The 25,246-nt window shown below is 55.3% G+C and overlaps 1 protein-coding gene across 2 annotated transcripts; it reads left to right on the top strand.

Annotated features, from left to right (window-relative positions):
* Positions 1-186: 186 nt before the first annotated feature.
* On the top strand, positions 187-15,316 carry REEP4 (receptor accessory protein 4). 2 transcript variants are annotated; one of them, XM_077805887.1, is made up of 8 exons: positions 187-879; positions 7,422-7,494; positions 8,192-8,268; positions 8,978-9,098; positions 10,681-10,794; positions 11,779-11,911; positions 13,344-13,528; positions 13,830-15,316. In XM_077805887.1, exons 1-8 carry the CDS (start codon positions 848-850, stop codon positions 13,893-13,895), a joined length of 801 nt encoding a protein of 266 aa, XP_077662013.1. In that variant the 5' UTR covers positions 187-847; the 3' UTR covers positions 13,896-15,316. The 2 variants fall into 2 exon arrangements, with proteins under 2 accessions (XP_077662013.1, XP_077662012.1); XM_077805886.1 differs by lacking the exon at positions 187-879 and having other exon boundaries at positions 7,131-7,494.
* The last annotated feature ends 9,930 nt before the right edge of the window (positions 15,317-25,246 follow it).

Raw genomic sequence — 25,246 nt, 5'->3', positions numbered from 1 at the left:
TTTTGTGTTACTATATTTACTTTATTTAATTTATTTATTTAAAAAGCGTGGGGCCCCGCGCTCGCCCCCACGTGAACAGTTCAGGGGGCGGGGCACCGAGTTCCCTGTCCGTGGCTGACTTCGATCAGAAGCGGGAGCAGCCGCAGCTGCGGGAGGCAAAGTGCCCCTTGCGGGCCGAGGGAGCCATCCCTGGCCCTTTTAAGAGCAAGGCCCCTTTAAGGAGCAGCCGTTCGCCTGCTTCCTGCTGGCTCCCTGGGCGTGCACAGCCCGGCTCAGCCCTGGGGTTGGGCGGCCGGCTGCACCCTGCGACATTCAACTGGATGCAAACCCCGCCTGGGCGCAGCAGGAAGGAGCCTGGCAGCGGGGCACTCAGCCCCGTCCCCCACCCCGCCAGCTTGGGCCAGCGCAGGGATCAGCAGTCGGGGCTTGCAGACCCGCTCCCCCAGGGCAGCAGCCAGAGCCTCCTCTGCCCAGCCCAGGGTGCGCAGCCGGCAGAGCCCGGGGCAAGGAGTCCGCTGCCCGCTGCGCCCGGAGCAGGGGATGCCAGGGCCAGGCCGGAGCTAGCCAGGGGCCAGTGGGAGCAAGTCAGCGGCAGGCCCTGCCTTGCCCCCGCCCCGGGAGGGAAACTGGCAGCCGCGAGAAACCCGCCGAGCAGGGCCCCGCGCAAGGCATTCCTGTGGCATTAGCTCATCCGGAGCCCAGCCGCGCCGCCTCTGCCAGGCTCCGCCGCCGAGATCGCGCCCCTCTCCGGCGCCCCGTGGCCCCCTACCCCGCTGCACCCAGCCTTCCGCTCCCCGCAGGAGCCAGCTGCTCTGCGCCCGGCGGGGCCCCGCTTTGCCGGCGCGCCATGGTCTCCTGGATCATCTGCCGCGTGGTCGTGTGAGTGCGGTGCAGCGCTGGGGCCGGGGGCGCGGGGGTGGGCTCGCCCTCTGCCCAAACCTGGCTGCGGGTCCCGTGCGTTTGGGGGGAGTGTGTCGAGTCGCGCCGTGTTTCGGTGGCCGTGAGGAAGCCATGCCCCGCTGGCATGCGGCCACCTCTGCGGTGGGCAGGGGGGTACAGTGTGGAGGGGGTACAGTGGGAAGGGGGGGTGCTGCCGGCGGTGGAGGTGGCAGCCAGGGGAGCAAACCCCCAATTTATTGGTAACAGAAGTGGGCGGGGGGGTCTGTTAACTTCCTCGGGCAGTGCTCCTGTCATTCAGCATTTCCTCTAGAACAAGCATCCGAGGGGTCTTAGTTTGTATCCACAAAAACAGCGAGGAGTCTGGTGGCACCTTAAAGTGTTTAAGGTGCCACCGGACTCCTGGTTGTTTTCCTCTAGAACAGCGTTCCTCAACTGTTTTGATACCTGCCTTCCTAAACTGTGTCAGGGAGATCTCAGGGACCGGTGCCAGTCCATGGACCGGTTGTTGGAAAACACTGCTCTAGGAGACCCACCTGGAGTAGACGGTATGTACATGTGCCTTGGAAGGAAGATGGGCTGAGTTGAACCTGCTGGGACTTGAATCTGTGACCTCTGGCTGACGGAGTGTTTCAGATCTGAGGGTCAGACCTCCATAAGAGAATCCTAGAAATGTAGCACTGAAAGGCATCTCAAGAGGTCATCTAGTCTAGTCCATCCTCCTGTGCTGAGATTGGACCAAGAAAACCTAAGATGGTCCCTGACAGGTGTGATCCTACCCTGCTTGTCACCTTTGACTTTTATCTGACCCAGTTTGAGATGTCTCACTTACCTTTCCTTTACCTCTAGGGCTGGCTTGAAATAAACTATATTACAGGGAAAGAATTTTGGTTTGAGGGCTACCCACAGAGTATCCTGTGTGCTTTAGCTAGCATGTGGGAAAGCCAGACATCAGCTTTCCTGCATTCCCAATAGGCTCAGTCTCTCTCTGTCACTCTGCTAGTGGACATCTGTGCCTGTTGGGTTCCCGAGACCCCCTTTGAAATGGCTTCTGAGTTGTCAGTTCTTGGGACTCAGACCTGGGTTCTATTCCTGCCTCTGCTATTGAGCTGCTGGGTGACCTTTGGCAAGTCACTTTGCTTGTCTGTACCTCAATTTCCCCTCCCACCCTGTGTCCATCTATGTAGATAGTACACTGTCACTGTGTGTGTGCAGCCCCTTGGGGCTCCAGTCTCTGCTGGGACCTCTGCAGGCTATGGACATATGAATAACTGATCCAAAGTGGGACCTGGAAGCACAGACTCTGCTGTTGGAAATCCATTTCAAGGCTGGTGCAAAGGTAGTTCTAGAATTGTTTGTTGAAAAGAATGCTTGTTTAACAGCTGGTGTTAACAGTCAAAACACCTGTTCAACACAATGTCTATTCAGGTGGCGGGGGCAGAACCAAACTTGTCTCAAATTCTAATAGCAAATCTAATTCTTTCATTGCCACTTAATATGTAGCACCCCAAGGAAGGGGTCAGAGGTTGAAACAGGGACAGAGTATTTCCAAACACTGGCTTTTTTATTTGTGGTCTCTGTTCTGACTTGCTAAATATTTAGCTCCTGGAGTTACAGCCAGTTGGTGGAGTCTGCCTTCAACTTGGCACCTTTCATCTCTACCGAGCCCCTGGTCTCCCTCCCCTAGCCCAGTCAGACAGCAGCCACCCAAAAGTAATGGCTATTTCAGACAGGCACTGCTGTCTAAAATAAGGGCAAGTATCCTTACTTGCTGTGGCATTCCACATAGCGCCCATCAGGGGCTCCTAGCATTTGGGCAGATGTGCCAGCTAATCTGGTAGGAATCTCGTTAGTAATGGAGTGTTCTTTAGCAGCCACTCATTATGTAGCATTACCCCGTAATCTTCCTGGCTAGCGAAAGCCCTACGTGCTTGTGTCTGTGTGTGGCAGGATGTCCCAGACAAGTCAGTTAATTTCCCATCTGGTAAGTGATTTTGCGTCAGACTGCACAAGCTGGGTCACGTGCCAGCTTCCCATCAGGGCTTCAAAGGCCACGGGTTAGGGCTTCAGTGTGCTAGGGATGCACCCACATGCTGGTGTGTCTGAGAATTAAACCGGAGGTGGGGCGGGGGGGAGTTGCCAAAACACAAACTGTTGGACCACTCGCTAGGGTAGGGTTTGGAAAATGCGGCTAGGACCTTGTCTGCATTAGGGATTTTAGCTACCAGTATAGCTCTGCCAGGGCAAACCCACAGTGGAGACGTGCTGTACTTGGGGGGGGGGGACCGGGGCAGCTACATCCGCGGCTGTGAACCCCTGCGTAGGAGACAGCAGGGTGGATTTGATTTAAATCAAATTGATTTAAAATCTCTAGTTGGGAAGACTCGATTTAATCATGGATTTCTACATAAAAGTGCATTCTTGTTGGTTGTTACCAGCCTGCATGTTCAGACGTGTTCCTTTCACCATCTTCAACGCAGCTTCCTCCTGAGAAGGAACACGTCTCATGATGTTTCATTCAGACAACCAGGCCTTGCATTTCTTTGTTGCGCTGTTTGCATTTTGCACACATGCCTGTCTTACCCACAGGTAAAGTAACTTCATTAAAATATTCCCAAACTGGGTCTCTCTTACGGCCTGCTGCTGCTATAGGTTTACCCTTCTAGTGAGAGAATGGTATGGTAGATCTCAAATCAATGAAGGCTACATTCAGAAAGACCTCAAGACTTCTGGAATATGCTGCTCAAACAGGTTCACTTTTGTTTCTACTGCCTGTCCCTCACTTCTCATGTTTATCTCCAGAATACTTCTCCTTGTCCAGATCTATTCCTCCCCCAACAATCTTCTATTCATTGAACTTTTTGAAACTTTGCACTTTTAGAGAGAGGTAAGGGATTGACTCTGTGTACACAAATTTGCAGAGGGACAATAGGGTTGAGGTCTGTTATTTCTCACCTCTCTATATTATTTATTTATTTAACACATTTTTGCTGTTAACAAGTATGTTATCTCTGGAGACACAAATCCACAGTTTGAGAACTGCAAAACTAAGCATCTCTGATGGTATCTTCTAGACTGAACAATGAGTCCCATTGGGTAGATAGAAAGATTAACCTAAATAATCTATACAGAAGCCACTGGATCCCCATAAGATTGGGCCCCTTATCCATGAATTATTGGAACTCATTTACAAAACTTTTCTTAAACATTACGTGAATATATTGTCTCATACTATAGAATTATAATGCATAATCTCTATTCCATGATGAGATATCTTTGAGCTATAATGTATCTTAATTAAAACTATCTTTAGATAGGGTTTTTCCTCAAAACGCATTTTATCAAAAAATCTGATTTAAATAATTTTTCTTTCTTTATTTTTTTTAAATCATTGATTTTTTTTTTTTTATCCACCCTGGGAGACAGTAATAGTGACCCTGGGAAGAACTTGTGCACCCCTGCAGCAAGTGGTACATTGGCTCTTGGGCATATAGAGGAGGCTGTCTTGTGTTTAGCGTGGCCTGTGCTCCACCAAGACCCGGGGCATGGAGCTGCAGTTCCCTGAGCGGTGGGGGAAGCCGCTTGGCTACTACCATGCTGCGTGGTTTTGCTCTCCTGCTCACAGCCTTGTGACGGTTGCGTGTTAATGTATAACCCGGGCACTGTGGGCTGCGACCCTGCAAGGACAGACAACAGAGGGCCCGGTAGCTCTGAGTTTGCCCTTTAAGGTGAGGGAGGCCATAGTGTTCCCAGAACACTACGTTCAGGGCGGGTGGGGATAGAGGAGAGCGTGTCACCGCCCTGAAGAGCCATTGCTGGTGGGTTTGGGCCCTCCCCGTTAATGACCTGCCTCATTGTGCATCAAAGCTGCTGGGCCCAGCTGTATATAGTATCACTTGCCCCCAGGGGGAGGTAGCCTGTGCAGTGACTTCCCAAAGCAGGGCTGGGGGACGGTTTTACTGTGGCCTCCCCATCTCTCTGCCATAGGTGATGTGATGGCAGTCCAATCCAGAGCACAGGCATGTGCGGACTGGCTGGTCTGCAGCTCTGGATAGGCTGCAGGAGTAAATGTGTTTAAGTAGGCTGTGGCCGACCTGTGTAACATGTTTTTTTCTTGCCAGGATGGGCCACCTCCTGGCCTCCACTTCTACCAGGGCTAAAGCCAGGTTCTCAGACATGGTTGTGTGGGGCCAGCGTAGGAGAGCAAACCTGCAGAACAGCCTGTATTTATATTTGGTTACCTGGGCGGTGTAGGCAAGGGTCCCTCTCTGGCTGGGAGCTAGAAGAGGCTGGTAGCCGAGCTTTCAGAGCTAAGCATATCCATCCTGGTGGGTTGGCATGGAGAAGCCAGTGCATTCTGGCTGGACTAGCAAAATGGGGTACGTGCAGAGTGGTTTGGGCTGGGGCTCATATGCCCTTATGCTAGCGGACAGAGCTTTGGACTACGACTCGGGAGACTTGGGCTCTGTTCTCGGCTCTGCCACTGGCCTGCTGGATGACCTTGGGCAAATCGCTTCACCTCCCCTGTGCCTCAGTTTCCGCATCTATAAAATTGGGGGGTGGGGTCAATGTTACCAACCTGGTTTGTTAAAGTACTGGGAGATCTAGAGATGAATGGCTGGTACCTGCCCAATAAGGTGGTATTGGCAGTGTACGGCAGACCAGACTCCCGATAGCCCATTACACCTGGAATCCCAGTCACCCTGACGCATCCCAACAATCTGCGTTTATGGCACTTTAAATCTTCGGAGCCCCATGGCAACCCAGCACGCTTCCAGCCCTTCTGTTGCTCTCTCTGGCTCTCTGGACAGAAGAGTCAGGCTAAGTTCAGCCACCCCACCCTGCAGTTCCAGCGCCATCTGGGTGAAGCAGTTGAGGCCAGACGTGCCCGTGGAATTCCCCAAGAGGAGCTGTGGTGGGCTGCACAGGTGGGATGGGGGTGCCCATGCAGCTGCCTCTCAGCTGTTGGGCTGACCAGGGGGGCTGCATGTGCCTGGACTCCTGCTGATCATATGGAGGAATCTCTGGCCTTCAGGTTGTCTCGGAAGAGAGTGCAGGGGGTTTGGTTGGTGGCGCCAGGAACGCGATGCAGCAGGGGCTGGGTTCGGGATGACATCTTCTGTGTGTTTTTTAAAACAAATTTCATCTGAACGAGACATGCGGGAATAACTGGGAGAAGTGCTGCTCCTGCTGGAGGGGGCTGGCTGGTGCTGGTCTCTCAGGCTGATTCATGCTGCCCACGAGGGTCTGCAGCCCTGCTCAGACTCTACCGTTGCTCGCTGCTGCCGCATTACAGGAGCCCTCCATCTCCCTGCACCCCATCTTTCCCTGTGCCCTGCTCCCCCATGTCCCTCTCCGCTTCAGCACTTCTGGCAGCATGCAGCCTGGAAGGCTGAGTACCCTCTGCAGGGCCAGGTTCCCTGGGGGCCATGCCCTGCCCCATGGGCTGGCTCTAGCAGTGCGTCCTGTCCCCCATCCCCCCCCCCCAGTGTGCTGGAACTTGTTGGGAACCAGTTCCGGTGAGGAAGTGCAGCCTGACGCCATCCTGTGATTTAGCAACAGCCTGTCGGACTGGCTTGGCTTGTGTAACCAGGGGCCGGTGTGGCAGCCCCAGGCACATTAACTAGCCATGCTCCAGGTGTGTGCTCACAGGTGCCGTCAGTCAGACTGGTTGCAGGGAGGAGAATGCAGTCCAGAGGGACGACCTGATGGATGAGACTGAGACACTTCCTGCTCCAGCCTCCAAACTCTAGGGCATGTCAGGGAAGTAGGACCTGAAATCAGACTCCCTGTTAAAGGGTGTTTGGAGGGGGGCAGGACATGACCCAGGGAGAAGGGTGGCAGAGGTAGCAGCATGCTACAGAACAACCTGCCAGCAGCTCAGAACAGGGCTTAAATCCTGAACACCCTGCAGCCCCGGTCAGGGCAGTGGCCTGACACGCTGGATTTACCTGAGCTCTCCTGTCTGCTTGGTGCTTTGGCATCACTGCCATGACGGGTCTGTGAAATGGGGTGACCTGGGGAGGGCTGGTGTGCGTGGGCCAGGCGAGCGTGGGCAGGATGTGGAGTATCCTGACCTGTTAGTGCTAATAGCTGTTCCCCGCTGGGAAGTGGGTGTAGCCCTCAGGATCGCCTGCAGGCTCTGCAGTGGTTGTGCTGCTCTGGCTAATTACCAGCTCGGCTGGTATCTGTCACGGGGTTCAGGCACTCTGCCTGCCTGCGATGCTTGGGAGGGTGTCACGGGGAGCTGGCCTGGATACAGGCTCTACCTTCCCTCCCGGTACCACCACCGAGTCCTTCCCCCTTCATCTCTCTCGCTGCCAGTCGGCTGCCGCCCCGTCTCCTCTCATTGCCACTCCAGAGGGAGAGGAGTGAATGTTCCCTGGGCAGAGGCGCTGGGGCAGCATGGTGCTGGAGGCCGTGAAGTCAAAGCTGCGGAGCAGAGCCAGGCAATGCTGCTTCTCGCTGCTGGCCCTGCTGTATGTGTGGTGGCCGGCCTTTCTCACACCCTCTCTCTGTTACAGGCTGGTGTTCGGGATGCTCTATCCAGCCTATGCCTCCTACAAGGCTGTGAAAACCAAGAACATCCGGGAATATGTGAGTATGAAGAGAGGGCAGTCCCTGCTGGGGAGGCCTCTGTGAGTTATTGTGTCCAGGGATAGGGGACCTAGTGGGGAGGTGACGCTAGGGAAGAGACCAGGGAGGCAGGTTACCTGGGTGGCATTGAGCCCGACGTGGAAGCAGCAGGGCTGATTTCCCTGCCAGCCTGAGGCTGGGCACAGGAGGGCAGTGGTGGGCGTGCACAGTTGGTTTCCTGGGAGCAGGGTTGCGTGTGGAGAGGCTGAGTGCCTGGGCTCTGATCCCCACTCTGTGCGCCTGTCTCCCACCTCTGCTGTGGGGACGGTGACCCGAGCTGACCCTTTGGGGCAGCGAGGATGAACTCGTGTGTGTAAAGCATGGGGCATGTTCTTTCCAAAGGGATTAAATGCCCCTGGCCCTAAACTCAAGGGCTGGTATGTGATTCTGCTGTAAAAGCCGTGCCCCCTCCCGCAGCGGAGTGGCCCTCTGACCGCTACAGGGTGGGGAAATGTGTCTGGGGGCTTGGACCCGATGGCTAATAGCAGGCAAAGGGCCCTACCCCCTTTGTGAAGGGCAGGTAGGGCTACCCCAGGGCTTGGATGGCAGCCCGTCCCTCCCCTCGGCTGCCTCTGAGCCCTGCAGGCTGGCGTGGATATGTGCAAGGGGAAGGCTGTCACGGTCCATGCTGGATAACCTGCTCCCCCTGTCCCTGCAGGTCCGCTGGATGATGTACTGGATTGTGTTTGCACTCTTCATGGCTATGGAGACCCTCACGGATATGTTCGTTTCCTGGTAAGGCACCAGCCTTGAGGGCCCTCTCCTGGTGGGCGCGGGTGGCTTCCCTGCAGGAGGTCCTCTGGACTGCAGAGCCTGCTGCAGGGCCATATCCTGTACAAGGGACTGATGCTTCAGAGTGATGTCACTTGGAGCATGCGTGAGCCTAGCTATCCGCTGTAGGGAGGTGGGCTGGGTTTAGGGCTTGTCTCTTACCCACAGCTGCTTGTCTGCCCACCCATATCCTAGTTGCTGTCCTGGGACGTGGCCTCACAGGGTCTGCATGTGCCCTCTGATCCACTGTCCCACACCCAGGGGAAGGGAAGGCACAACCTCCTCCATGCCATCCCAGTTGTCCGTCCGTCCATTTGGGTCTCCTGCATGTTTGCCACCACCTTGTGGGCTGCCGAGCCCCTATCCTCCTTTAGCAAGGTGGAATTGATTGACCCTCTTCCTTCACGCCCACTCCATGTGATTGGGGGTGGGGGGGACTCGCTGGGCCTGAGTGCAGACTGGGGGTGGGGAGCAGCTATCCTTTCAGTTCAGAAGCAGAAAGCTCTCTGAAATTCCCTACTCCCCCTCTTGGTGGACAGGAGCAATGGGGGTTGCAACTATGCAGTTGCTCTGCATTGAGCCATTTCGCCATGAGGGTGAAGGGCAGAGGTATGAGGTGTTGGGCTCTGGGGGCCCCGGGTACCCCCTCACTGCTGCATTCTCCATCTGGCAGGTTTCCCTTCTACTATGAGATCAAGATGGCGTTTGTCGTGTGGCTGCTTTCCCCCTACACCAAGGGAGCCAGCCTGCTCTACCGGAAGTTTGTGCACCCCACGCTGTCCCGCAGAGAGAAGGTAACAGGTCTCCACGCTCTCGCCTCACTTCTGGGGTTCAGCAAAGCTGCCGTCCCTCCCTAGGGTAGCTGCATTGTAAGCACTTAAAGTGAGGGGCTGGCTGGCCGTGCTGATCAGAATGGAGGCAGGCTGCGAAGCCTTTCTGCACCCTGTTCTCCCAACACCCCTCAATCCTGACCCGTGTCCCCCTCACTATTACAATTCAGAGCCCCCGCCAAGTCAGAGAGTTGTGTTGTTTTTAAAAGCCAGCAGCGGTCATTCTGGCCATCTACTCTGACCTCCTGCATAGTACAGGCCAGTGAACCTCCCACAGGACTTCCTGCATCCAGCACATACCTTGTGGTTGAGCTAGAACTTTTTAAATATAAAGTCATCTGGTCTTTATCTAAAATCTCTACCGTAGCACTCCCTGTTGTTCCAGTCCTGGGCTTCCCACACATAGGTCTGCCAATACTCCTCCGCTTGACCTGCTGAACCCCCTTTAAATCCATTTAAAGGTCGGTTCCTTGGTGGGGGCCATTGCATTAACCCTGAACTCCCCAGCCATATCATAGAATCGTAGAATATCAGGGTTGGAAGGGACCTCAGGAGGTCATCTAGTCCAACCCCCTGCTCAAAGCAGGACCGATCCCCAACTAAATCATCCCAGCCAGGCCTTTGTCAAGCCTGACCTTAAAAACTTCTAAGGAAGGAGATTCCACCACCTCCCTAGGTAACACATTCCAGTGTTTCACCACCCTCCTAGTGAAAAAGTTTTTCCTAATATCCAACCTAAATCTCCCTCACTGCAACTTGAGACCATTACTCCTTGTTCTGTCATCTGCTACCACTGAGAATAGTCTAGATCCATCCTCTTTGGAACCCCCTTTCAGGTAGTTGAAAGCAGCTATCAAATCCCCCCTCATTCTTCTCTTCCGTAGACTAAACGTCCCCAGTTCCCTCAGCCTCTCCTCATAACTCATGTGTTCCAGACCCCTAATCATTTTTGTTGCCCTCCGCTGCACTCTATCCAATTTTTCCACATCCTTCTTGTGGTGTGGGACCCAAAACTGGACACAGTACTCCAGATGAGGCCTCACCAGTGTCGAAGAGAGGGGAACGATCCCGTCCCTTGATCTGCTGGCAATGCCCCTACTTAGCGAGGGGGGTGGGTGGGAAAGCAGTAACAGGGCTGTGTGCAGGATTCCTGCAGGGTTCTCGGTGTAGGGATATAGTTGCACGGACTCTGTATCTCTGTCACCTGCTTCGGAAGGAGCCAGCTCCGTATGAGCGTAAGACATGGCCCCGCCGGGCTCATAGCTCAGTCTGTTGATCAGTAACTCCTCCCAAACAAAGAAATGCCCAGGGTAGGCTGGCGAGGTGAGACCCTGGCTGGAACAGGGTAGCTCTGCAGTTGAGTTTAAGGGGTACAGAGCTCCCAAGGCCAGGCGGGCATTGGCTCAGGCCTCTCCACTGGCACAGCTGTGTGGGGTTCCTGGTGCCCTTGTGTCTTGGAGCAGGTTGATTCCTCCTCTTCCTTCCCATGGTGGGACTCGGGGCTGGGCCTGGGCCTGGCAATGCTCAGTATCACATGTCTCTGCAGGAAATCGACCTGTACATCACCCAGGCCAAGGAGCGCGGCTACGAGACCATGGTGAACTTCGGCAAGAAGAGCCTTAACATCGCAGCCACAGCTGCCGTCCAAGCTGCGGCCAAGGTACCTGATCTCCCTGGGTGATTTGGGAGGCTTTTGTGGCCGTGGAGCATCCCAGTAGAAACCAGCAGAGCTGGCAGAGGCCAGTGGGAGAGACTGTGCCAGGGTGTGGACCGGGTGCTTAGGGCTGCTCTGTGGCACCCACGCATCCTGGCAGCTCACAGCCCTAGCATTCTAGATGGATACTCGGGTTACTGTTAGTTCACTGTGGCTTTGAGGTTAGCTTTAATTCCACAGTCTAGCCAGAAACTCACTGCTCCTGTCCCTCCAGAGGTAATGCGGCCGCTCCCCTTGGAGCTGTGTGCTGCCCCTTCTCTGCACCTCTCACGCAGATGCAGCTCTGCCTGTTTTTCCTGTTTACCCAGGTGCTTATTAAGCTGGATTACACTGTGCTCTCCCATAACCGTCCCCACCCCCAGTGTCAGAGGCAAGTAACATCCTGCTTAGGTGCCTCCTACCAAGCGGAAAAATCAGAAGAAATAATCGGACTTGGCTGCCCAGGAGCCAGGTGTTTCAAAGCAAGCCATGCTGCCAAGGGGCTAGCACCCAGGCCTGGGTTCTGTTCCTGACTTGCTGCAAGTCCCCTCTCTTCTGTGCCCAGGTCCCTATCTACCCAGCGGGCACCCGCCTGGTAAAGCAGTTTGAGATCTCTAGGTGAGACGTGTCACTTAAGTGCCTGTGATTTACATGGTAAATGCCAACCTGACCCCTATTCAGCGGCCCCACACGTCAACCCACTGGGGCTATGGACTTTCCCAGCTGTGTTAGCCCCCACAGGGCAGTCCTTTGCATGAAGCTTCCCTCGAGGCTCCATTCTCGGCAGGAGTGGCCTGGCCACAGTGTGACTAATCCTTTGCCCCTCTTCACCTGGGTGTTGAGTTGCGGCAGCAGATGTAGGTGCTCTGAGCTGCCACTGCAGCCCGGGGTGTGTCCTTGGCGCAAGGCGTCTCTGACCTGGTCTCTCACCGCCTCCCGTTTGCTTGGCAGAGCCAGGGAGCCCTGGCCGGGCGTCTGCGCAGCTTCAGCATGCAGGACCTGCGCGCCATCCCTGATGACACCCCCGTGCACTACGAAGACCCCTTGTACCTGGAGGAGCAGGAGATGAGGAGGCGGCCGATAGGTGAGGGGCGAGAGCGTGGCGGGGAGGGGACTAAGTCCTGGGGATCTAGGGTTTGTAAAAGCTCTAACAGAAGTGCATCTCCGTTCTCTCTGGAACCCACTGGGTGCTGGCTAGCTCCTTCGGATCCAGGGCTGGGCCGGGGAGACTTCCCTGGCCCCTGAGAGGTGGGGATGGGGCCAGGAGTCTCCTGAGGAACTTGGCCCAAGTCCTGTCCGAGGCTTCACCTCCAAAGGGGCAGAGGGGTCAGGCTGGCTAGGGGAGGGGCAGCGTGTCTGGGCAGGAGGGGAGCTGCTCCACACTTGGAGGAGGAGGCAGGATGGGTTTGTGGCCAAACTCCCCTCCTGCAGTAACGCTGCTAATGTCGGGGCTCAGGCAGGCCTCCACAATCTCCTGAACTGGGGAGAGGGAAGGTGCGACACAGAAAGCCTTGTGGGAGGTGGACCCTGGGTACAGGATTTGGGCTGAGCGGGATTCGAGAGCTGGTCAGAATGGTGTGGCTGGCTGGAAGGGGGCATACCAGCTCCTGTGCAGAATGTGCTTGCTGCATGTATGGGGCATGGGCGCAGCTCTGGTGGGCAGAGGAAGGGCAGATGGCTCCAGGCGAGGCCTGGGACTGAGCTGGGAAAACAGGGTTTTATTCCTGGCATGGCGGTGCTGGGTGAGTCGCTCCTGGTGTCGCCAGCCTCAGTTCCCCCCCTGGAGCATGGCTCGCCAGGTTAAGTGGTGTCAGTAAAGCACTCGGTGGCGCTCTGCGGGAAGGTGCTAGAGAAGAGCAAAACCTGAAACCTATAAGGGAGACAGCATTGCCCTGATTGCAAAGCCATTGCCTCATTGCTGGAAGGCAGCGTGGTCTAGTGGATAAAGCACCGCACTGGGACCCTGGAGACTTGGTTCTGCTGGCCTGCTGTATGACCTGGGGCAATTCACTGCACCTCTGTGCCTCCGTTTCCCATCTGTAAAATGGGGATAATGGTAATGACCTCCTTTTGTAAAGTGCTTTGAGATCTAGGGATGAGACATGCTAGATAACTCTCAGCTCTTAACAACATCACATTGGCACAAACTGAAGGTTGAGGGAGGAAAGGGGGAATCTCTCTGAAAAGCTCCTCCTGCCCAGTGCTCAGCGTAGCAACCAGAGCTCTCTGCCTGTCTCCCTGGCTTTGGCTTTCCAAAGCCCCAGTTACACATCTGTGCTCATGGCAGGCAGAGGGACTTGGAGCGAGCCTGGTTCAGAAGCAGCCTCTGATAATTAGCAGCTGTGGCTAGAGAACATTGTGAAGGAGGTGGAGGGTTCAAAGCCTGCCCTCTTGCCAGCGTGGCACTTGGCTTCTAAAGAGATGGGCATGTGCCAAGGGCCGCAGCAGGAATCCGCTCCCACTCCTGTGCCATGCACTGATCCAGCACTGGGCTTTCTCCTCTTCCCCCAAAAAAGGTTACAGAACTGCCTCGGCTGGCCGGCAGCCTGGGCGCGAGAGCGACACGGAGGAGGAGGAGTGTTGGTCGGACTCTCAGATCTCTCCCAAGGCTCTGCCCCGCAGCCGGGACTTCACGCTGTCCAAACCACTCTCCAGGAGCCAGAGCCTGCGTGTCGTGAAGAAGAGACCCCAAGTCAAAGAGGTGAGGATTCGGGCAGGCTGTGTCCTGCCTTGCTGCACCAGCACCGCTGTCCCGGAGACCCACAGGCTGGGGAGCTGTGCCAGTGTCTGCCCCTAAGTTTCAGTGCTGGGGGGGGCTGTGCCCTCGGGCAGGGGGGAAGGTGGGAGCCTCTGTTTCCACCATCATGGCTTCTGAAGGGCACCCTGGCCGCTTGGGGGGCAGCTCCGCACATGGCGCCAGCTTGGGAGAGGGGAGCTTAACGAGCGACGTTGGTGGGGCAGGTGCAGCAAAGGAGGCCTGACTCGCTGCTTCTCCCCTGCAGGGCTCTTCCAGGCTGGTGCGGGGCCGAGCGAGGAAGAAGACCGTGCAGCCGGATCAGGACAGTTAGTTAACCCGCAAGAGCTGGGCTTCACCGGGAGTCTTAACCTGATGTGATTTGGCTGTCACACCAGGGGCGGCACCTGTCTCCGTGGGGCCACGTGCCACTTCCTGCTACGTACCTGGCAGAGGAGATCGCTGTTTCTAATGGGGCTGGGGGTCCCTGTAGACCCCGCTGTAAATATCTTGTCCCTCCTCTCCTCCCCAAGAGGTCCCAGTACCTTCCTGACGACACCCTGCTGCTCTCTCTGCCCTAGGAGCTGCCTCTACACAACGCTCCCCGTCCCCCTGGGAGTAAATAGCCCAGCACCAGGCCTGCTGCACTCTGTGCACGTGGGCTTCTGTCTCGACCCCCCCCCCCCCCCCGCTGTTCTGCTGGGCCCCAGCCTGGCTCCTCCGCGGCTGGGTTAGCAGCACTTTAGACCATGGAGCTACTGCACGTGCCCTGTGACTGTCCCAAGGGGAAAGGCCCCCCCTCCATGCCTCCACCGATCTGCTGCAGGTCAGCTCCAGTGCCTCCGACCCCTCCTCCTGCCGTCCGCCCTCTGACCCATGCAGTTGTGACTGCCCTGGAGTGTGTCTTGCATCCCTGGCACTGTTCCCGTAGGGCGAAGGCTCTTGTTTCACTCAGGTTTCTCTGCTGTCCATCACTGCCCGGTGTGCCTGAGCGCCCTGGGTGGGTGCGATGAACTGCTTTCTCTCCTGCTTGTGGGTCAGTAGCTGTGGTGAGTAGCAGCCTGGACCATGCCCAGGAGGGTCACAGGCATGCTGTGTCCTGGGCATTACATCCTCCTGCTCTTCAGTCTCTGATGGACAGGTTTGGGGGGATATTTATCTGTAGAGTAACTAGCAGTTGCCTTATGGAATGTGAGTGACCCTCTCCGGTCCCTCTATTCTCGGGGGTCAACCACAGCACGTTTGTGGCTGAAATGGCTGATGCTTTAAGCCAAGCTGTGTGCTTCTGTGAGCGGTCAGCTCTCCAGAGATCTGTTTTGATCAAATGATCCACCTCTGAATGGAACGTACACAACAGCCCAGAGCCTCCCTTAGTTACTTGGTGACCTCTTCTAAACATCCCAGCGGTATCGAAAGGCAGAGGTGTGGTGCGGTGAGAACTTCCTCTTCTAAGTTACACAAAACTAAAGACCTCAAGTGCCAAAGATCCATGCGCTTTAGACCCAGAACACAGCACTGGGAGCCAGTCACCTCTCTGCCCCCCACCATGGATTTCTGTAGCCACCCCGTCTCCCCTGACTGCACCTCAAGGATCAGACCCTCCCATAGCCTTGCCTCAAATCCTTGTTACTTGAAAACAGACTGACTGATTTCTCAGTAGCTTCACTTCTGTGTCCTTTACCCTCAGCTGACTTTTATGTTAGACTGTCATGTATAGAGGTTTTGTATATTTAAATACATGAACATGTGAAATGAGCTGGTGTGGGAGTTTCTTTTGAGTCAAAAATTGTCCCCTCTCAAGAACAAAGCACAGCAGTGTGGCCTGCAGGCTCAGGGTCTTGGAGTTGGGGTCCGTTAGCAACCCCAGCCGCCGTGTCTGTACAGCACCCAGGACAGGGGGACTCCAGAGTGAAGTATTTTTAATGCAGCTGTACTCTTCCCATATGCCTTCTAGTAGAGGGTCTGAAATGCTTTAAAGGCACCTGCTTTCTCCCAACTCCATAAGGTGGGTATTCCCCTTGTATAGATTTTTTTTTTTTTGGTGACTCAGTTTCCCCATGATAAAGCCATACAAGGAGTGGGTATTCCACTCCCCCTTTCTAATCACAAGTGAGCACCCTGCATGGGATTGAAATGCTGCTGGCTGTTTAGACAGGGTGCTATGCTGGGGAATGAAATGTTAGTCTAAAAAGTCATCCAAGCAAATCCACCATCATGGGCAAAGGCAGGGTGGGTGGAAAACTGTACGTAGGGCAGCAAATGCTCCTGTTCCAGCTGAGATGAATCTCAGAACAGTGCCTTGTCCCTGGGGTAGAACCGTCTGTGTCCCAGGGCCAGCAACTGTTGTAGTTATCTTTAAAGAGTTGTTGAGGCCAATGCTGGGAATTATGCTGGTGATCCTTACTGCAGCTGGGATAAGATGACTATAAAACTCCTAGATGGATGTGATAGCTACAAAACAGCACAGCTTCTAGATAGGAAAATGTACTACAGGTAGTCTTTATAACATGTCCACAAAGGAGTGGGTGAAGGAGTACCAGATGAAATTGCTTCTTTGGACTTCCAAAGGGCCTTAGGCAAAGTCCTTCAAAAGAGCTGGCTAAGGAACCGAAGTAGTCCTGGAGTTGAGAGGCAAAGTACTGTCCTACATGAGAAAGTGGCTAATGATAGAAAAGAGAGTAGGCAGAAATGCTTAACTGTTAGTATAATAGAAGGCAACGGGGGGGGGGGGGAGCAGAGCGTTCCCCTCTAGCACTGGTGTCTAAAGCATGTGTAAGATCTTTTGGATGAGAACTCTCACTTTGTTCTGTTTGTACAGTGCCTAGCGCATAAGAGCCCTGGTCACAAACCAGGGCCCTAGGTGCTACTATAAAACGAGTACTAATGGTGATCTGGAAAAGAGGATGAACCAGGAGGAGGCAAAATGTGAAAATGACACAATTATTTAGGCGAATCAAGAGTGGGGAACTTCAGAGCCCCTCCCCCTAAGTTAGGTGAATGGGCAGCCTGCTGCTGGATTAAATTGTAAACATTGGAGGGAATAACTTTGTTAGGTTCTAAATGAACTCTGCCTGCGTGCTTGCTTCCTGTGTCACTGTGAACCGCTCAATGAAGACTCTAGTGCAGAATGCAGCAATGGCTGGAAGGCAACCAAAACACTAGGCTGCATGAGGAATAGCCTAGAAAATAATACCTCCTATCATGAGAGATTTTCAGTAATGGTACACCCTCAGCTGGAGTAGTCCCGTCTGCCTCCAAAAGAACACTGCAGGAAGTGGGGGGTGGGGGGGAGAGTGTACACAAAATAAACTTCCAACACCCTAGAAAAATGGAGAAAGAACGGAAAGACCAGGCCTGTTTCCTTTAGAGAGTGTATGAATGAGAGGGACTGGGTGGCTAGAGGTATGTAAGATAATGAATGAAATGGGGAAGGTAGACCAGCTGTTCCTCTTTATTCTTTCATAACACAAGATGAAGGGGAAATTTAATAAAACTGAAAGGTAACACATTTAAAACTGATAAAAGACTTTTTTTTTTTTTTTTTTTTTTTTGGCACAATTAGCATGTGGAACTCATGGCCCCATGCTATGTTGCTCCAGGCCATCTTAGCAGTCAAAAGATTGGACACTTATGTAATCAATGAGAATGCCCTCAGCTATGGTAGACAGGTTACAGAAATAGGAAGAACAAAAACTTTCCTGCTTCAGGGCACAAGCTGATCACTGACTTTCTTCCTGACTGGAGTCACTTTCTGGGCAGTTGATTTTATAATTGTCCCACCGAGGGTTTCTTGCACCTTCTCTTGAAGGCTGCAAGCGGGACCGGGCTGAATGGAGCACAGGGTTGATCAGAGCTGGAGAATCTCCTTCCTGTGCCACATGGGAGCCTGAGGTTGTGAGCTTTCTTGTTCCTAAATCTGTGACAGACCATGGATAGGGGCAAGGGAGGGAGCAGCCCCCGGGCTGAGGGCCTAGTCTCGGCGGCTGCTGGGGCCTGCACAGGGAGGAGAGGAAAGGGTGTTCAGCTGTCGTGTGTGACTTTTGGTTTGAGTACAGCAAATCAGATGCTCTAGGTGCAGCCTCAGAACCGCTGCTCTGCACTGAGGCGGGTGGGGGATGGCGGGCTGTTCACCTTTGCCCCTGCCAGGAGCCACGCCAGGGGGATGGAGGAGCATCGCTGGGGAGATACAGTTGGGCTCCTCAGCGCTGATAGCATTTGGTGATGCTGAGTCTGAGCCTGGCTTCCAGATCCGGGAGTGTATCCAGGTAGCGACTGGGCTGGGCTGTGTGATGCCAGTCCTGGCTGGGCAGAAGTTGCTTTGCTCAGGAGTGGCAGGAGGTGGTTGAAAAGCTGGGCAGTACAGCTGGAGCACAAGGTAGGGGCCGGCTCTGCCTTGTCCTTACTCATCTCTTGGACATAAACACACGTTTAACTTTTCCAAATCCCTGCAAAGACCCCTTGGAGAGTCGCACCCCCGAGGAATCTGATCGGGAGGTCGAGGAGGAAGAGCACCCCTTGCTGCAGTAGGCGTGAGATCCCACTGTGTGGCAGTAGCTGTCTCCTCGCAGTGCCGCCAGCTGGCCTGTCTCTCTGCAAAGAGCTCCTGCACTGCGTGTTTGAAGGCCAGCTGGGGGAAAGGGGAGGAAGGGAAGGTTTGGAGGAGGAGCAGGGAGCCTTGCAGCCTAGCTGCCTTGGGCCGTGACCTCATTCCAAGCTGGCTGTAGATGCAGAGGTCAGGGTTATGGTGGCCAGCCTCCCCCCTGCAGCTCTTGGCTGTGTGGACCTGGGGCGATGCCTGGCTAGGGGAGGCTGGGCATGCCTAGCAATGGCTAAGGGTGCCCGGTGCCTCTGGCTGGGGCTTGGCATGGTGGGTGCTGCTGGAAAGGCTGCCAGGGAGGGTTTGGTAAGTACAAGGGTTTGTTGGGCCCTGTAGAGAGGTCTGGGAGGGGGCCATCTCCTTACTCCACCAGCAAGTCCTGGAGCTGCCCCAGGACCTCTCTGCCCATCCTGGACCAATGGGTGTGACCGGGGCCGTAGGAAATGCAATCAGCGTGTGAGTGCTTCCGGGTCACCGACAAGGTGGAGCTGAGGCCGGGTGTGGTAGGGATTGTGGGACGCTGCATGTGGGGCTGGACGGGACCCCAGGGAGTCTGGGTAACACAGAAAGCGGTGCTGAGGTTGGGTGGGGCTCCTGGGGACTTCTGGGTAACAGCAGGGCTGGGCGCTGGGCCCCCGAGCGCCCAGGGTTTGCTATCCTCTGTAAGTAAATTTAGTGCAGATGTGGGGTCTGTGGTGCTGCCCCTCAGCCCCTAGTGCATGTGGGTAGCTTACTGGGGGCCTTGCCTCCTGGGGGGCCAGGTTTGCTGGGCCCTCTGGTTCTGAGACGCCTAATCGTCTATGCTGGACTCGGCCCTGTCACTGTATGCTTCATGTCTCTCCATGAGGCCTGGAGGCTGGGTACATGTGCTCAGCCTAGTCTAAGCCTCCAGCTTCCCCCTCGCGTTAACCCCTGGATCTGCAGCTGAACAAGGAGCCAGGGGTGTTCCGGGAATGGCTGTGGGCCCAGTCTCCCCTCCTGCTCTGGGCTGGCGGTGCTGCCTTGGCCCTGTAGCAAGCAGAGAGTGAGAGGGCCATCTCTCCTTCCTTCTGTGCCCCAAGCCAAAGCAGGGTTGTTCCCTGCATGCTGGGGCTTTGTCCAGTGTCTCCGAAGCCTCCACCCGCAGGTTTCTCACTGTTCTCTGGGCAAAGTGCTTCCTCAGGCTGCAGAGCTCACTGCTGGGGCATCCTATTCAGCCTGTGCTCTGCTCAGTTTCATCCCATTTCTCCTTGGACCCTCTCTCCTCCTTCCTTGGCCTTTGCCCCCTTCTGGGCCCTCCAGTCTGTTCCATCCACCCATCCCCTTCTACGCCAAGCCCTGCCGACAAGGGGCCAGGCACTCCGTGGTCCTCCACCACGTGTGGCTGCTTACATCAATGCTCGTGGGTGTAGTGCTGGGGAGGGGCAGGGTGCTAGACAGCCAGGCCCCTGCCCTGAGGAGCCAACAGTCTGATGAGAGGAGGGCTAGGCCACAAACTGACCGTGCAGTCACTCTGTTTGCTTTGTGAGTCACAGCAGCCAGCGGGGAGCCCGGTGGGCATCTGCAGGAGGGAGCTGAAGGGGGAGAGGGTGCAGCCAGCCCCACTGTCCCCCAGAGGAGGGTGCAGCCATGGAGATGTGGGCGGGAAGAGGAGGCCTCCCATGGCTGGTACTTTTCCCCATCGCTGGCCGAGGGTTGGTGCTGGCAGAGCGCGGAGGGAGTGGAGCTGTGCAAACCCCCAAAGGGCAGGTTCAGGTGGGTGGAGGCAGGGAGCCAGCTGGGTGGGAAGGGTGTCAGGGAGGCGATTCTGGTTCTCTCCCCGTCAGCCACTCTCCCCGCAAATCCGGCCGGGCCCTGGTGAGCCCTCTGTGCTGCTTCCTCCCCTAAGCGGCGCCCTGAAAAGCCCTCTCTGGCTCAGCCTCAGCAGCGTCCTCGCTTGCACAAACTGCATGTCCTAACCTTCCAGGCGGAGAGCCCAATCCTGGCTCACGAGGAGCTTTGGACAACCTTATTTTTAAACCGTGGCTCCTCACTGCCTCTCCAGCTGGGATATCTGTGGTCGCTCTGCCCCGGGGCCGGAGGTGAGCGGGGCTTGCGTGCGTGCTAAGCAGTGGAAGCCAGTGGGAAGAAGGGTGACCCCACCGGCTGTATGGAGGGAAGGCACAGCCGGGCCGCTGTTATGTGGGGCAGGGCTTTGGGTGCTCTGCGGGGGGCCACGCAGCAGACAGTGGGCGTTGGAGCAGATTAGATGGAGGTGGCTGGATTAGCTGTGTAAAACCGTCTTGGAGACTATTACTTAAAGCAGCGGAGGAGGAAGGCTGGGGGGCAGGGAGGAAATGGGCCAGAGGTTGCCTGTAATCCTGCTCAATCTGCTTAGGCAGAGCAGTTCCTCCAAGGATACGGCTCGGGGAGGAGGATGCTGAAACAGGACTCTGTGATTTCCGTGGTCATTTCATCATCCCAGTGTGCTTGCAAGCCTCTGGCTCCTAAAGGGTTAAGGTCACCCTGGTGTTTCTGGCTGCTGGAAGACTCAGCTCCCTTTGCTTGTGTAACTCTGCTGCTGGCGAGGGCTTGATCCTGAGAGGTGCTGGGCACCTATCGCTCAGCACCTACAGCTCTGTGTGCCACTGCTATTAGGACTCAGCCCCCTCCCTGACTTTGGGCCTGATTCCGAGCACATCTTGCTCCCATCTCTGCAGGAGAAACCGCAGTGTAACCACAGACTCCCTGGGCTGGGGGAAAGCCACAGCCGCTGGCTGGTTTGGGTCTTGGGCTGAAGTGAACAGAGCAATGGGACCATGGGGTGTTTCTGAGGCTGTTTACATAATAAGTTTCAGGAAGAAAAGTGGCATCGTTATCCCCATTTTACAGATGGGGAAACAGAGGTAGGGAGAGGTTGGGACCCCAAGGTCACAGAGCAACTTAATGGCAGAACTGGGAATAGAACCCAGGAGTCCTAACTCCCACTCCCTGCTGCTCTAAGTGCTTGAGAACATCTGGCTCCCATCTTAAGAGGAGAAACCTCCTGGCAGAGTCCTGCCTAGGATGTGGACCCCAAGGAGGGGCATGGAGAAGGTTCCTTTCCCAGGAAGGGCTGGCCAAAGTCTGCCCATTGCTCCTCACATCCCCTACCAGAGGAGCTGCTTGCGGGGTGTCTCCCCAGCAGGTGCTGCTGAGGACAGAGGCAGCGGGACCCTTCCCCCGCCCCTCGTCCAGTGCCAGACACTGATACCAGCTGTGTCAGCTCCCTGGCCTGTGCCAGTTCGCAGTCAGCAAAGCCATAATCTCCCCTTTGGCATGAGGCCAGCGGAGCAATTATCAGGCTGACCTGAGCTTGCCCAGCCGTGGAGAAGTTTCTTTCCAGTCACCAAACCTGCTGCCAGGGTCCTATCTGTCCTCGGGTAACTGAGCGGGGCCTGCACTCCACATCATCGCAGAGGCAATAGCAGAAGGGAGACGTGACCACCCCCCTCCTTGCCTGCTCAGAAGGGCCAGGTTTCCCCTCCTTTTAAAGTTTCTAGGAGAATTTTGACAGAGGCTGGTTAGACCCAAGCATTGTGGGGGCAGGTAATGTGCAAAGTTCCCCTCTGTGTGCTGCCAACACCCCTCTGTCCCAACCCACAGCCTTCTCCCCGCAGCTCTCTGACCTCTCAGTCGTGACCTGCAGTCATGCTCTGGTCTGTCTGAGCGGACGCTGCCGCTTACCCCAAGCCATGCAGTGGTACTGCCCAAACAGCCATTTTCGATTAGACTGAAAACCACCAAACTCATTTAACTTATTAGTCACAGATTCCAAGGCCAGACATGAGCTAGCTTCTCCTGCATAGCCCCGGTCATTAGTCAGATCCAAACTCAGGGGCTCTGCTGTATCCACTCTCCCTTTGCTATCTCACCAAGAGCCAGCCCCTCTGTTCCCTTTGTAAAACCCCCCTGCCCAGGCGAGGCCACGAACAGCTGAGCACTTGATGTTCCCTTTGCGGGGGTTACAGGAGGCCACTAATCTTTGAGCCCAGGGCTGCTCACGTCTCTCTAATCAGCTTCCCCAGCGCTCGGTCTCTGAGTGAATGTACTAGAGCAGGGGTTTTCAACCTCTTTTTATTTGCAGACCACTAAAGAATTTCAAAGGGAGCTGCAGACCCCTTTGCAAATCTTGGACATAGTCTGCAGGGGTCCATGAAAACCACTGTATTGCAGACAGAAGTGAGGGCCAGGTTGCTGACCTGCGTCAACATCTTCCTGCTACTCCCCATCTCTGACCAGCCAGGCTACCCTGCCAGCATCTGCACGCAGCATAGGCAGCCATTTTCCATGGACTATCCCATGGCAAAGCCAGGAATAGAACCCAGGAGTCCTCGCTAGAGGGGATGTGTGGACCCTCTGCATTGGCTTGGGTTCCATGCACACACAGTGCCTGGCCTTCGGCACCAAAAGGTTTTAGGCCAGATTTCTCAATTGTTCCCTCATCTCCTGTGACCTTTTCAGAAGAGGTATTTGGCCGGGTTTTCCTTGTCCTGTTAACGCTTCATTGACGGAAATACAGGGACAATGTCCGTGCAGTGCTCTGCAGGGAGTATATTCCAGAGGCAGGAGACTCCAGCCAGGATTCCTCTGAGCCCTGTGGCCATGCCAGATGAAAAGTGATCGCTAATAAAGCCAGTGTCAGACAGGGAGGGGGCTCTCTCAGGCTGGGGCGGGGGGGAGCAGGTAATGGGGTCTGTACCGGCGTCAGACAGGGAGGAGCCCACTTGGGCTGGGGTGGTAGTTGAATCTGTGCTGGGGTCTCCCCTAGTCCCTTTGTTAAAGCGTGCGGGGTCTCTGGGGCAGGGGTACTTTTACTGATGAACCGCCGAGCAGGACTGTTGTTAGTGGCCTCTGCTGATTCTGTTTAAATTGCAAGGGCTGTCTGGGCTCTCTGAATTCTCTGCCAAGCAGGGTCATACTCTTAGTGGTTGGGCTTTTTAAACAATATAAAATCTAACTGACCTTTTTTTGAGGGAAGCAGGTTCTTTCATCCCCTCCTGCCTCCCCACTTGCCTGCCATGACCTGAGAGGGAGTAGCTCCGTTTTTCAGAAGAACTCGTGACTCTGAGTTTATGGTGGGCACGGGGCTCTGTTGAAAATCTGGCCTCAGTGGTGGGTGCGGAGCACTTGGCAGCCTGGATGAAAAGAAAAAGCCCCGCTGCTCAAGTGCACTGGTTATTAGGGGTATTCCAGGAGCAGCCAGAGGCCTCCAATGATAATGGGGCCCCGCTACGCTAGATGCTGTACACACTTGGAGTGAGAGAAAGTCTCCACCTCAGAGAGCTCATGGTCTGAATAGACAAAGCCAAAGGGTGAGAGAAAGGAGGGGTTATTCTCCCCATGTTACAGGTGGAAAATTGAGGCACAGATAGATGATTTGACTTGCCCAAGATCACCCAGGGAATCTGTGGCAGAGTCAAGCATAGAACCCCGATCTCCTGATGCCCAGTCTAGTGGATCATCTAGAAGATCATGCCTCTTCCTTGCTCATTGGATGGATGTCCCTTTATCCACCACCAATGCTTTGGAAATCCTCTTCAAGCATGTTTTCCCCACAACAAGGGGTCTTGGGGATGATGTAAAGCAGCCCTTGGGCTGCCTATTCTTTGTTCCTGCTCCTCACTCAGCTTGGTCAGATAGGTCCCACAACCCTCCTCATGGTGCTTCCTAAGAGGGTGGAGGCAGGGCAGCTTCTGGCATACCAGGAGGACGTGGCTAAGCATGAGCTGGTGCCCGAAGGCCTCATGTGGGATCCCCCCCCACACATAGACACACAGACAACCTCAGCCAGCCTCTGTGGGTTGGATGTGGGGGAGGGGGAGGGTTCAGTCTCCCACAGGCTGATGGCTGCTGCATCATGCTGACCAAATAGGCCAAATTCTTCTGGGAGGGAGGGATACATGTTCCCGTTCCCTGGGGAGCAGGAACATGGTGCTCGCCTGGGGGCAGCCCCATGTTGCCCCAGCTGGTTACTGACAGTCCTTGGCTGTTATGCCAGTTAAGCGCATGTGCAGGCGGTGGGAGGGTGAAGCTGGGAAGGACAAGAGCCAGAGGAACGGAACGCTCTGTACTCTTGGACCTGCCAAAGGTAAAAGGGTTTAGCTGGGTGTCGATTTGGTGGGCGAGGTTCTGTGGCCTGCCAGGTGCAGGAGGTCAGCGATGGTCCTGTCTGCCCTTACAGTCTACAATGGCTGAGTAGGGAGGGGATGAGTTGCGTAGGTCCCTCACCTGCCCTGCTAGGCACTGGGAGAGCTACTCAAAGGATGGAAGAAGGGGGGTTTGTGCCAGGAACAGGGCCTTTAAGAAGAGCCACTAGCTAGCACCTGAGTTCTCACCTGGCAGAGAATGGCCATCCTGGGTCCTGCCTTCCCCCCATCTCAGCAAGGTCACTCATTATGAAGACCATGGCATCTCCCAGCAGGTGGGACCAAGGTCATGCTAACGCCTGCCTCCCTGGATACAGGGGCCTTACCAGCCACCAGCAGACAAAGACTCTGCTTCCCAAGGGGGTCTCTGAACAGACGATAGATTCTCTTAACAAACTGGGCCAAACTAGCCCTAAACAGAGCCGGCCATTGCTCAGATCGGACTGCATGTGAACCCGCTTTCCCCAGGGATGAACATTCACCTGCAGCTCGTCAGGCAGCCACGTTTCAGGTCAGACAATCTCAATGCATCTGGGCTGGCACCTGCCCTTGCTTGATGCTAGAGGTCAATAACTGGGGGAGGGAGATAAGATGGGTTGTTTATTCCTTAACAGGCTGCAAAGACCAAATCTCTGCTGGACTCTTAGTCCTTGGGGAAGTCTTGGCTGTGCGCCCAAAGGAAGTTACCAACCAGGACTGTCTGATGCCTCCCCCAGCCGGCATGCCACACAGCATTTGGCAAACACCTCCCTTAATACTGTTGCTGCTGGTCCCTCTGGGCTGCGTCAGTCTGTGTAATAAGAAAGCTGCTGGGGCTTACTCCAGACCGCAGGTGACCATTCACATCTGTATCTTTGTGCTTTTTACCATGCACAGAGGGAGAGGTGCGCCCTGCCCCTGACAGTTCCCTGTGTACTGTTCTGCCAGCCCTCCCCTGGCACA

The sequence above is a fragment of the Eretmochelys imbricata genome, chromosome 26 (assembly GCF_965152235.1).
Source record: "Eretmochelys imbricata isolate rEreImb1 chromosome 26, rEreImb1.hap1, whole genome shotgun sequence".
In the NCBI taxonomy this organism is placed as follows: domain Eukaryota; kingdom Metazoa; phylum Chordata; order Testudines; family Cheloniidae; genus Eretmochelys; species Eretmochelys imbricata.
Note: the sequence above shows the minus strand (reverse complement) of the source record. Positions and strands in the feature narration are given on the sequence as shown.